The 13,305-nt window shown below is 49.3% G+C and overlaps 1 protein-coding gene across 2 annotated transcripts in view; it reads left to right on the top strand.

Annotated features, from left to right (window-relative positions):
• Positions 1 to 13,305, top strand: part of LOC146797499 (contactin-4-like) — a 976,366-nt gene that overhangs the window by 918,259 nt on the left and 44,802 nt on the right. For both annotated transcript variants that reach the window (XM_085624519.1, XM_085624518.1), the window contains exons 19-20: positions 11,063 to 11,178; positions 11,931 to 12,117. In XM_085624519.1, coding sequence (XP_085480645.1) covers positions 11,063 to 11,178; positions 11,931 to 12,117 — 303 coding nt within the window. The remainder of the gene's footprint in view (positions 1 to 11,062; positions 11,179 to 11,930; positions 12,118 to 13,305) is intronic.

Below are 13,305 nucleotides of genomic sequence, written 5' to 3'. Positions count from 1 at the left end.
TTATTATGGCATTATTCAGGGACAGGGCCGGACTGGTCGTAGCGAACCCCCGGTGTTTTCTCTGTGGGAGGGTTTTGGACCAGTGGGGCCGTTTCTGGAACGGGGCTGCAAATTCGGTCCCCTGTACAAAATGCAGCTGCAGTGTTTTGCACGCACACTCCCCCCCCCCCCCCTCCAGCCCCTCCCTTGCGGCCGGTCCGACTCAATTGCCTTGGCCGGTTTGCGTTCCCAGTCCAGCCATGTTCAGGGATCGAGGGTTGAGGTGATAAATATTCTGCTCATCCTGCAACAAACTCCTAGTCTTGTGATTAGGGTTGCCAGCTCATTATATTGATGTCCACGCTGTACAAAAATAAGCTGTCACCTAAAGCCTATTTTCAGCACTTATCTGTGCATACTTTGAACAGCAAATATAAATAGAGAGCATTTTTAACTGTGTTCTAGGGCTGCCTGAATGATCCATGACTGATAAAGAGAACAAAGACAGAAAATTCACATTACAAATGAATACATATGATTTTTATTTATAAACCTATTTAGTGTCAGGATGAGGCCTTTGCAGGCTCTTAAAACAACAAATGTCTGGTATTTTTCTTTCGGCAAACCTACTTTATATTTCTTTTCATGAAATGTATTCTCACGCTACGGCAGTAAAAGTATAATACAAATATAAGGAATAGGCAGAGTGGGGGCCCAGGGGGCTACTGGAACCAGAAAAAAACTGAGCCTTGTTAAACAGTTTACAAAGGTATGTAAATATGCAAATGGTCTTTCAAAGACCTGTGAAAAACCCGGGTGCCGAAAATAAGAATCCAGGCACCTTCCAGCAGCACCCACAGCAGCTCAAGCTTCAGCAGCCCGGGCAGAGACACACGACGTGGGGGGGCTGAACCCCTTTCAGCCCTATGGGCGTTGCGCGCCTGGGTGGGGCAGCCAAAGTGTGAGTGGCAGAATCAGTAGAGGTACTGTTTTTCGGATATTCACAGGGGCGTAGCTTGGTCAGTAAGAATGAGGGAGGGGCGAGCTTCAGATTTCCCAACAATCACGCTGGGATATCTTGTGAAAACACAATATATGAGAAGCAGGACATGTGGAGGTTTAAGTGGCAGTGGAAAGAGAGAGAAGGATGTATTGTTAGTGCACTTAAACCACAACATTTTTCAAAATAATTAAAACAATTAAAGGCCTTCAAAACAGAGAAGAGAGTTTGCATGTGTGTGTGTGTGTGTGTGTGTGTTTATTGTTTTAGTCAGTGTGGGTATTGTAATAATTGACGGGTCTAGTGTTTCTACGCCATGGTGACCACACGTCATCTGCAGGCCAGGCGTGGCCTGCGGAAACCAATAAAGAGAGCCGGCCCGCTCGGGGGCGAGGTCTCCGACAGAGCATCGGTGTGAGCGTGGTTCTGTGCTCGGCGCTGCGCTGAACTGCGCGCCAAGTGTCTCCGCCCTAGGCCCAGCAGCGTAACGCTACACTGGCGACGAGGGTGGGGGGCGGAAATCCACCGCGTGCTCCCGCGCCATCACCCGGCGGCGTCTCTCCCCTGTGATTTCCCCGGCAACGCGAAGGCGTCCAGCGCGCACGTGCGCGGAGGGAAGGCTGAGGCCTGTGACCACGTGGGAGTGCCTGCCGGCCGGCGGCCGGGTGCTGTCTTCTGTCAACACCGTGGTTCAGACACGAACCGAAGGAACGGTGCCTGATGCAGAGCTGCTGCTGCCACAAGTAAGGAACTTCCTCTGAGTCCCATCTAGCATTGGCAACTCCAAGGGGGAAACCCGTCCTTCCTTCATCTGGTGCCACGGGGAGTGACTGTGTTGCCCACAAGCGGGACAGAGGCCATGTGCATTGCGTAAGAAGGCGCCCAGGGGCGATACACCCCACAGCGAAGCAAGCTCACGTGCTCAGGGCCCCAACGGGGGCAAAGGAGGGACACTCCTGCGGAGACACAAGAGACGTAAGTGAGAGACACACCCCTGATTCACAGCTCCACCCCATCTGCACGAGCAGGCACAATGAGCAACGGTGCCCAGGCGGCCGCGCAAGGCCCTGGAGCAGCACCCGGACAAGCGGCTATGCCAGCCCCGCCCCTTTTCAACATGCAGTGTCGGGGTGTTACCCCCTTTCAGCGAGCTGGAGGACCCGTCAACTGCGGCGCCTCGTTGGAAAATATGGATTGAACGCCTCAACAACTATTTCATCGTCACAAGAGAGACCGACAACGCAATAAAAAGGTCGTTGCTGCTACACTATGCAGGGGATGAAATATTCAAGTTGTTCAAGCATCTGCCCAACACAGGTACGGCCGCAGATTACGACGCAGCAGTGGCCGCTCTCGATGCCCATTTCGACCCGCAGCTCAACCCAGATTTTGAGCGCTTCAAGTTGTGCCAGGCCCGGCAACGGGAGGGGGAGTCGATGGACGTCTTCTACGCGCAGCTGCACGAGCTGGCAAGTACCTGCACGGAGGACGACCAGCCGAAGGAAATACGCGCCCAGCTCATAAAAGGGTGCAGAGACAAGACACTAAGAGGCCTGATCCTGCGCCAGCCAAAGATCGCACTGGAGGATATGCTAGTTCTGGCAAGGTCGCACGACTTGTCGGCAGCCCGGGCCAACGAAATGGAGCAAGCCCTGGTCAAGGTCCCAGCGAAGACAGAGACCATCAAGACGGAGCGGGCGGACGCCCTCCGTGCCCGGCCACGAGGAGACCCACCGAAGGCATCACACCAAGACGGATCGAAGCCCAAGTGTGGATACTGTGGGTACGAACCACACGCAGCAAAGGACTGCCCCGCGCAGGGGAAAACGTGCACCAACTGCGGGATCCCCAACCATTTTGCGTCAGTGTGCCGGAGACGCACCAGAGGCCGGGAGGTCCGAAGCCGAAAACCACCGACAAAGGCGGTGCGACAACTATCTGTGACGGAAAGAAGGCTACCGGTGGAGCAGACGAGAGGGAGGAGGTATCAGGACGTGAGCGAAGAGTCGTCAAGTGATGGTGAGGAAGAGGCATACCTAATCTCGTTTGCGAGGGAACTCAAGCTACGCCGCAGGCCCCAACCGACGTGCGTGGTGCACGTGGCCGGGACAGAGGTGCACGCCGTGATCGACACGGGAGCCATGGTGAACGTAATGGGCCTCCAGCAGTACAGACGCCTGAAACCCTGCCCGCCGGTGCAGCCGTCTAAGACGAAGATATATGCATACGGAGCCGACACCCCCCTGCCTCTAAAGGGGAAAATCACAGTCCCTGTCAAAGCCGACGACCACGAGGTGATGACAACAATCCATGTCATCGATAGGGAAGCCGACACTCTCATAAGCAGTCACACGGCCGAAGACCTCGGTTTGATATCATTTGCAAGGAGGGTGCAAACCCACCAGGTGGAGGAGCTGCTTAACCAGTTTCCGGAGCTGTTTCGAGGCCTTGGACACATCAAGTGCGACCCCGTGAAGCTGCATATCGACAAGACGGTTGTCCCGGTTGCATTGAGGCATAGAAGAGTTCCGTTTCATTTGCGACCGCTAGTGGAGAAAGAACTAGAGAACTTAGAAAAACTTGGTGTCATCGAGAAAGTTTCGGGCCCGACGCCGTGGGTGTCCCCGATGGTTATAGCGGAGAAACCGAAACAGCCGGGAGCAATACGGCTGTGTATCGACATGAGACTTCCCAATAAAGCTATAAGGAGGGAACGGCATATCACGTCGACAATGGATGATATCATAGCCGACGTAAATGGATCTAAGTGGTTCTTAACGCAGGGTACCACCAGCTCCCGCTGGCTAAGGAGAGCCGCTACATCACGACATTCAGCACCCACCTGGGGCTCCGAAGATACAAATGACTCAATTTCGGGATATCCTCGGTGGCGGAGGTATTCCAGAATACAATACGAGAGATGCTGTCAGGGCTCCCAGGAGTGTTGAACGTGAGTGACGACATCCTCATTCATTCGGCAACAGCGGCCGACCACTACTGACACCTTCGCAGTACCCTGGCGCGCCTTCAGGAGCACGGGGCCACACTCCACAGAGAGAAGTGCCAATTCTTCCAACCCTCTCTGGAATTCTTCGGGTATATCTTCAATCAGGAGGGCATCCAGGTAGACCCTCGGAAGTCCCAATAAATCAAAGATGCACCCGCGCCCACCTCGCCCACGGAGGTGCGCAGCTTCCTGGGAATGGCGACGTACTGCGGGAGGTTCATCCCTGGTCTGGCCACGCGGGCGGAGCCCCTCAGAGCCCTCACCAAGTCGGACGCCCAGTGGCAGTGGGGACCGAAGGAAGAAGAGGCGTTTCAAGGCATCAAGGACGCCCTCCTGGGAGAAGCCACGCTGGCGTATTTCGACCCCGCAAAGCGGACAGAAGTATTAGTTGACGCCAGCCCCGTCGGACTTGGCGACGTACTGACGCAAGAACGTGAACCAGGCTGGTGGGCCACTCTGTCCTTCGCCAGCAAGTCCCTCACGCCCACCGAAACACGGTATGCTCAGATAGAGCGGGAGGCCCTTGCCATCAAGTGGGCCTGTCACCATTTCCACTTATACCTCAAAGGACAGCCGTTCACAATGGTGACCGATCACCAGCCACTCGTGTCACTCTTTAAAGGGACATCGCCAAATCCCCCACCTCGTATCGAGAGATGGGCGGTCCAGTTGCAACCCTACGAGATGGAAGTGGTATACCGACCCGGCGCTAAGAACCCAGCCGATTTTCTATCTCGACATCCGGATAAGACAACCACGTCGAATGACGAAGACGGCACCGACCAGTACGTGCAGCTAGTGTCGGCAGCAGCCTGCCTGCTGAACATGACCCACGGAGGACATAAAAGAAGCGGCCCGGACTGACGGGGTGTACTCCCGAACGCTGAAGGCAGTACAAGAATGGGTCATGGGCACACTTCCTGAAACCAGCCAACTCCTGGGGCACAGGAGAACGGGAACAGACGTCGAAGATGGGGCAGATCAGACACGAGCTCAGCGCCACTCCGGACGGAATCCTACTACGAGGGTCTCGGCTTGTAATACCACAGGTGCTACGACAAAAGGCCACGCAGCTAGCCCACGGAGGACATCAAGGGATCACGAAAATGAAGTCCCGGATGAGAGAGAAGGTCTGGTTCCCGGAACTGGAGAAGATGGTCGAGGAGTACGTGAGACGGTGCCCGCTGTGCCAGCTGACTGGAGGCCCTGAACGGCCGGCGCCAGTGATAACCGAAGACGCATGCACAACCCCGTGGTCACGAGTCAGCATAGATTTCGGGAGCTTCCCGGGAGGGAGACACACCTTGGTCCTAGTAGATGGGTTCTCAAAATACCCCATAGTGGAGCTGGTGGCGTCCACGGCCTTCACCCACGTGGCACCTATCCTGGAAAAGACATTTGCTATGTTTGGCTTCCCGGAAGAAATCCGCAGTGATAACGGACCGCCGTTTCAGGGAGCAGAGTTCGCCACCTTCCTCGTGCAGAGAGGGATACACCATCGACGCATAACCCCCCAATGGCCGCAGGCCAACGGAGACGTGGAGCATTTTATGCGCACACTGAACAAAGTGTTCCGGATCGCGGAGGTTGAACAGGCAGACCCAGAAAAGCGCCTCCACGAATTCCTGCGGGAATATAGAAGTTCTCCCCACTGCAGCACCCAGAGGAGCCCGTGGGCACTGATGCTCCATCGCCCACGACGAGATTTGCTCCCCATGTGTCCCGGCTGGGCGCCGCCCCCACTGAGAGAAGAAACACAAGCCCGACGGACCCGCCGCAATAACCGCGCGAGTCACCGGCGGCGCGCCGCTGAAAGAACAATCCATCCAGGGGCCACCGTTCTCCTACGGGATCGCCGCCCAGGAGGGAAGTTCAGGACCAACTACGAACCCGGGAGCTGGACAGTCACCGCCAATCAAGGGACCATGGTCTCCGCCCAAAGAGGAGGCGAAGAAGTGTCCCGCAACATCTCGTGGTTCAAAGAAATACCCCAGGACACCCCGGTAACGGCCACGGAAGGACAAACAGTCACCCCACCCCCCGCCGCATCGGGGGGGGGCGCAAGCCCCACGAGTTCCCCGGCAAGTCCTACCCCAGCCGGCGGATCCCTCGCTAGTCCATGCCTGCGGAGTTCTCCCAGAAGATACCATCTGAGACCCAACCCAGGGCCCAGCCAGAGACTGAGAGACTTTGCCTGCTGAGAAGTATCCAGAGGCGGCGGACGAGGGGCACGCAAGTAACACCACCTATATGACTGAGCCAATGTGGGTGTAATAATGTTATCATGCATAATGCAAGGAAAAATGTTTTGTTTTATATGAAGTTGGATAGGGATGTAATAATTGACGGGTCTAGTGTTTCTACGCCATGGTGACCACACGTCATCCGCAGGCCAGGCGTGGCCTGCGGAAACCAATAAAGGGAGCCGGCCCGCTCGGGGGCGAGGTCTCCAACAGAGCATCGGTGTGAGCGTGGTTCTGTGCTCGGCGCTGCGCTGTACTGCGCGCCAAGTGTCTCCGCCCTAGGCCCAGCAGCGTAACGCTACAGGTATTAAAAAACCCCAAGTGAAATTCGACAGACTCTGTGCCATACCCGACTGAATGTACTTGTATCCAACTATGTACAACAGAATACATTTTTACATTTTTAGGGAGGTGTAACACCCCCAAACAACTATGTCCCTGGATATTCACATCCAACAAATGCTGTGGACTGATAACTACACTTAACCAATGCCTACAACCTGCTGAACTACAGTAGTAACCAATGGTAGAAAGAGGCAGTTCAAACACACTTTTTGTGTGTGTGCTGTGTGTTGAGTAGTGGTTGTTTTGTGGTGTCACTAGCTCTGAACAGACAGATAAAGCAGTCTGTCGGCGAGATCTCAAAGGTAAAGTAGTCTACATTCACAAATCATGTTTCAAGACCTTCTTTTTGAAGCACTCTTTTGAAATTAGCTCAGCAGAATCCGTTGCATTGCAACTGTATTCTTACAAACTGCTCCGTTCATCTGCATCGACTCGCACAGCAGTAACAAGCTAACGAGGAAAAGGCATTCCTGCCTAGACCAAAAACACTCAAAGTTTTCACAGAAATATGCCCCTGTCAGACTTCTAACCCACCCTTCTGGCATTGCCCCATTCCCAGATAAGCCAGTCCGCACCTGGGCTATAGTAACATTGGTTACTGAGAAGCAGAGACATTTTAAGGCATGGGCAAAGTGGACTTTGGCCAAGGGCCCCAGCCTTTCGGGGGCCCTCTTACAGGGCCAGCTCTTTTCTACAGACAGTCTTGCCATGATGACCTTGAAAAATTCTTAAACAAATTGTTTTAAATACCGTTTTTCTTTTTCTTTTTTTTTAAATGTGGGTGATGTCTGAGAGTCTATTACAGACATTTTGCAGAGACATTTTTTTTTATGTTTAATGCAACATCCATAGAAAAAGTTTATTTTAAATCAAAACAGGACCTCACATATGAGAAATGGGAGGGCGTCACAGAGAGTATTTGCAGTAATATTGGTGAGCTGCTGCTGTGTTACAATATTTGAAAGACAAGTCACCGTCTCTGAATATTAGATGTAAGCACATTTAAACGAGGGCATGAAGCATCTGAAATTGGATAATAAATTCAAAACTTATCTGAGCAGCCCACCCCTCCCCCCCTGCAATCTGTTTGTCCCACGGCCCCTAAAATCCTTAAGATGTCCCTACTGAGAAGTGGAGGAAGTGTGCTACAAAGCACTAAATAGATTATTAAATGACTGTGTCTCCACTACCGGCAGCATTCAGGAATTACGTGCTGGCTCCGGGAGCGTAATCTTGCTCGGAACTGGTCTCTCTTTGAAAAAATAAATAAACAGGAGCGAAAACTCTAAATTGTTGATTATGAGACTAATGAAGACATAATCATGGTGGACACAAAGGAACATGGATTGCAGTAAGCATACAATTATGGTGCATTGCATGTTGAGGCAAAGCTGAACGGGAGGACTGATCTAGTTCTCACACCATTGGCTGTCATTCCATACCCGTCATGTAACTACGATATTACCAAATTGTGTGATCTTGGGGAAATCTATCTCTTTACACCTAGGTTGTCCTAGCCGCAAATGCGGTAGCATGCATTTGGAAATAAACGAACTCTCTAGTATTAAGCTCTGTGTGAAAAATACATGACCTTTATCTTTAGTGTTTATTAATGCTAGCTTTGGATTACTATTTAAATGAATATGTATGAATCTGAAAAGTCTTGATGAGACTGTCAGTGTTTTCCGCTGGCATTCTCATGCACACTATGAATGTATCTGAGTACAGGGCGCTCTCTTAGCCACGCAGACGCACGGTAGATGGAAAATGCAGACTCTGCTACAACTGGCTGTGCTGCTGAGCACTACATTTAATTTTGCAGTTCTGTGCTTTTACACTGTCTCAAAATGCTCCTAAACAGCCCCTGGGGAGACTTGTTGGTTAAGAGAATGTTGGCTGCTAACGAAAGAGAGAATGTACGATTAATGGAAACATGCCTGTCACAGCATTGTTTGATCGCTAGATGGCACTATTGCTCTTTCTGTGCTCAGACACAAATTTCTCCACTATCATTAAAATCCACCTGCGGGTTAATCTCCCGATTGACCTCCCCTCACACAGCCAAATGTGCATTACGTACAGCAGTGTGCTTTCACAGGAACAGGGTATGTGTTGGGGTTTCACTTCTGCATGTATAAAATGGGGGTGGGGCTTAGCAAAGATATTCCTATACATTTATACAAAAAATTCAAAACTGTTCAACCTTTGCGAATGCGGAATGTTTTAAAAAATAATTTGCATATAAATCCCTAAATAACTCACTGCTTGTGAGAGAAACTTTCACGACGAAAAGCTATGGTCTAATACTTTTTCACCAAAACTTGTTTTGCGGGTCTTTTTACCTACAGGGAAAGTTTTACAAAGCTGATAAACTTTGCAATCAAGGTGAAAGGCACAGTTGGTCAAACTCTTATCAGTTTAGGAGTTATGTAAACATTTTACAAATCCAAGTGTACCCAGCTTGGACATCCGAACGGCTGCCTACATCTGTGTGAGCAGGTTAAGCAAACAATTCACCTGTCACTAATGAAAAGAATAGTATTTATGACTTCTTTTTATGCAGCAAATAAATAACAGATATTACAATTTAAGGGATTTAATTTACCCACCAATGCAGGAATGATAGAAAGCAGAGCCAGCTTTGGGGGGATTCGAACCCATGACCTCCATGCCACCACGTTTGTCAGCAGCAAGCAATCAGACCACTGAGCTCGTCCCAAGCATACAGGGACATCCTATGGAAAAAGCTTCCATGAATAATCGTCAACGCATTGTTTTGGAAGGCAGACTATCTTACTGTCTGCATCCTCCTATTTTGTTTCGTAAAGTCTGGGAGCCTGAAGCGTTCAGCTCTTGGCACAGGACTTCCACTGATGTCTCACTAGAGCTGTCTGCTCCTTCATCACCCCAGGGCTGGTGCTAGGTTTACCCCAAAGTGATGTGTGTTAAGGATTTCCTGAAATGTAGACTATGCACCTCTTTCTGCTCGTTATTTTGCCTCTTTCTTCTCATTTCTGACCTTTATTTTACCTCTTTCTGCTCATTATTTTAACTCCTACTGCTCGTTTCTGACCTTTACTTTACCTCTTTCTTCTCATTTCTGACCTTTATTTTACCTCTTTCTGCTCATTATTTTTCCTCTTTCTGCTTGTTTCTGACCTTTACTTTGCCTCTTTCTGCTCATTTCTGTCCTGACTCCTCAATGGAGACGTTGCATCCCCAGCACCCAGATACCCCTAGGGGTGACAGTGCTGCGCTATACAAATGCTCATTGATTGATTGAGTGACCACGTGTGATTGCACCCCCCACCACCCATTTGCCTGCTCCACCACTTTCAGGGTTTGCCAGACGTCGCTGCTCGTATTAGATCCAGAGTCTCTTTCTGCATTAATGGAGATGCGGCCTGTTTTTTTTAATTAGATTTGGATGTATATTGTTATATTTTGTGTTATAAGTGTTTTAATGATGACTGGCATGTAGGTGTAGTGAGCAAAGCAAAAATAATAAACATATATATTTGTTACTACTGAAATATGTCATTGAATATGCTTGGTATTGATTTTGCACATTCCAAAGATATCTTTTGTGATTTAAATGCTTTTGAAAATGAAATTTTCTTTTTTGCTGTTGGGGCTGTTGGGAGACGCTCTATCACGGGTTATCTGTGTTTGCGAAAAGCACCTTCTGTGTGTGGGCTTAACCATTGCAACATATTGGATCACACCTCACCCACGTGCCTCAACTTAACACTGAAACCAGAGGCTGCCAATGCAATGCTGTGGAAAAGCAAAGTGTGTGCAGGAACTCTGCTATATGCTCTGAGCGCGCATGACAAGGTGTCATAAGCCGTCTTAGTCCACCATGTGCTTGTGTAGGAGTGTACTCTTGAATATCAACCCCTAGAATATCGTGGCACACAAACATAGAGGGCAGAATATCGAAAGGTGAGTGTAAATAGGGAAGTATAGATTTACTATCCCTAACGCTTCATCTAGGTACTTAGGGGCATATTATCAAGTATGGCGTTAAAAAGTATCGCCGGTTTAGCGGCAGAAAATTGCAGCTAAAGCAGCGATAATGGGCTTGATAATATGCCGCAGAGAATTCCAATAGAAGCCCATGTTCTGGAGTGAACATGGGCTAAACCGGCGATCATTTTAACACCGTACTTGATAATATGCCCCCAAAGATATACGTACCATGTGGGTACTTGTATGTGGAGTTAGGTAATGGACTTTCTTAGCTATTGATATATTTGTTTCGATACTTTTCCCTCAATGTTGTGTCCCATCGATATTCAGGCTGCACACCCTCATGCAGCGTGTCCAGACTGCATCAATACTTACAACAATCCTTGCATCTTGATATCTGCTCCAGCAGGGTATGTCTTCAGCTAGATTCATGGGAAAGGATGGATGGGCAACGGAGCAGTTATTCCCCAGGTCGGCGCACTGTAACTCTGGATTCTGTCTTCTTCTCTCTTTCAGAGCCCAGCAGAGCACCACCTGCGGTCTTTGCCAGGAGTCTGTCAGCATCGGACATGGAGGTCTCCTGGGTCGCTGTGTCTGAGAATCTCAACAAAGGAAGGATCCAGGGATACGAGGTGCGAGGAGCAAGCTCCTGGTGTCCACATGGATGGACATATTGTCACTGTTTGGAGCATCATGGGCAAAAGATCAAAGCTGGGCCACTAATCAATGTTAAGAATGGTCCAAGTCATTGTAGTACAGACCTTGAGAAAGAGTCTATATATGGTCACTCTTCAGTTCAGCACCTCTGTATGATAGTCCTTCATTGCAGAGCTTCCGTACAACAGTCCCTCAGAGCACAGCGCTTGTATATCAGCCCTTTAGACAGCCTGTATATGATCACTCTTCAGCACAGCACCTCTATAGGACAGTCATTCATTTTAGAGATCCCGTACAGCACTCTCGCAGAGCACAGCTCTTGTATATCAGCTCGTAGAGAGCCTGTATATGGTCACTCTTCAGCATAGCACCTTTATATGACAGCCCTTCAGTATAGAGCTCCAGTACAACAGTCCCTCAGAGCACAGCTCTTATATATTAGCCCTTTAGACAGCCTGTATGTGGTCACTCTTCAGCTCAGCACCTCTGTATGATAGCCCTTCAGTAGAAAGTCTCCTTTTGACTGACGTCCTTTAGAGCAGAACCCTTATACGACAGACCTTGTACTGATGCCTGTATATAGTCACTCTTCAGTACAGCACTTCTGTTCAATAATCCCTCACTATAGAACCGCTGAATAACAGTCCTAGAGAGCAGCCCTCAGTGCACACACCCCTCCATCACGTCTTGCACACGTGCTGTTCTGAGATGATGTTTGTTCCTATAGGTTCGATACTGGAGGCACGACGATAAGGAAGAGAACGCCAGAAAACTGAGAACCATCGGGAACCAGACCTCCATCAAAATCAGCAACTTGAAAGGCAGCGAGTCGTATCACATAGCTGTCAAGGCTTTCAATACTGCCGGTACCGGCCCGTCCAGCGCCATCATCACTGTAACGATGCGCAAGCCACGTAAGTAGTGAACAGCCTGGCGATTGCGGTCTGTAATGTTCCCTGTAGGGTTTACCTGAATATCACCGGTCTGCCATTGGTACCCCAATCTCTGGAATGGGACACTCTGGTTTCTTTCTACTATACATTTTCCACAGATTGATGGTTCCCACACGAGAGCTTAACAGTGTAGATGTAAAGACTTTGCAACACACCATTGACTACAGGGTAATGCCAATGCTTGTGCAATAGCTGAGATTTCATTTATAGCCACATGTATCTAACATTCCCCTTTCAGGCACACTCCAAGTCAATGGGGAGACAAACATATGCCTACTTTATATGACTCACATTCAGTAGAGTAGTGGGACTATTCAATATCAATAACAAGTGAAGATATGCATTATCACCCCAATCAAGTCAGCAGTAAATTAACTTCTCCTTAAACAGTCTATTTTAACTTTCTGGACTCTTCGCTGTTATGCAGCGTATGAACCACTGAACAGCACAACTGGCCTCTATGTGATAAGGTGCCATTTCTATGTCATCACATGCAGACCGCATCCAATCATAGGGTCTGTCCAACACTATCTATCAAAGACAAACAGCCAGCCTTGGTTCATGCAGTCTGTTCCATGTGCTTCCAAGCACAGTCATAGCCCAATCATAGTCTGTGTCAGGCCATTGAACACTGATACCATATTTGCAAGCCCGCTGAGGTCCCGAAATACCCTAGAAGGTTTCCTGTCTGACCAATTTAATGCATGCATTTTAGGGTTCTGCAAGCTGCACAACATTTTCTTTTGTAAATGTACAAAGATCCAACTGTTTTGCTACATTCATAGTCCTTCCTGAATCGAAATCCCTCCTCGTTGTTTTGGTGTGAAAAATTTCATTTCAACAACTGAACATTGTCCTGGTCATCTATACATTTCCACTCTCTCTGCCTAGCCTGAGGATGGACCCCTGAACTCCATCCTTTGACCAAAATACCCACGAAATGGTATTGCCTGTTAGCGTAGGAATATTTCCAATGTGTGTCAGACTGTCCTCATAATGGACATGGATGGCACACCTGTTTCAATAGAGGGCATGTGAAATATTTAGCGTAGGAATATTTCAAATTTGCATCAGAGTGTCCCCATAATGGACATGGTTGGCACACCTTTTCGATAGAGGGCATGTGAAATATCTACCAAGAGCCACCCT

This window comes from Triturus cristatus, chromosome 9 (genome assembly GCF_964204655.1).
Source record: "Triturus cristatus chromosome 9, aTriCri1.1, whole genome shotgun sequence".
In the NCBI taxonomy this organism is placed as follows: Eukaryota; Metazoa; Chordata; class Amphibia; order Caudata; family Salamandridae; genus Triturus; species Triturus cristatus.
Note: the sequence above shows the minus strand (reverse complement) of the source record. Positions and strands in the feature narration are given on the sequence as shown.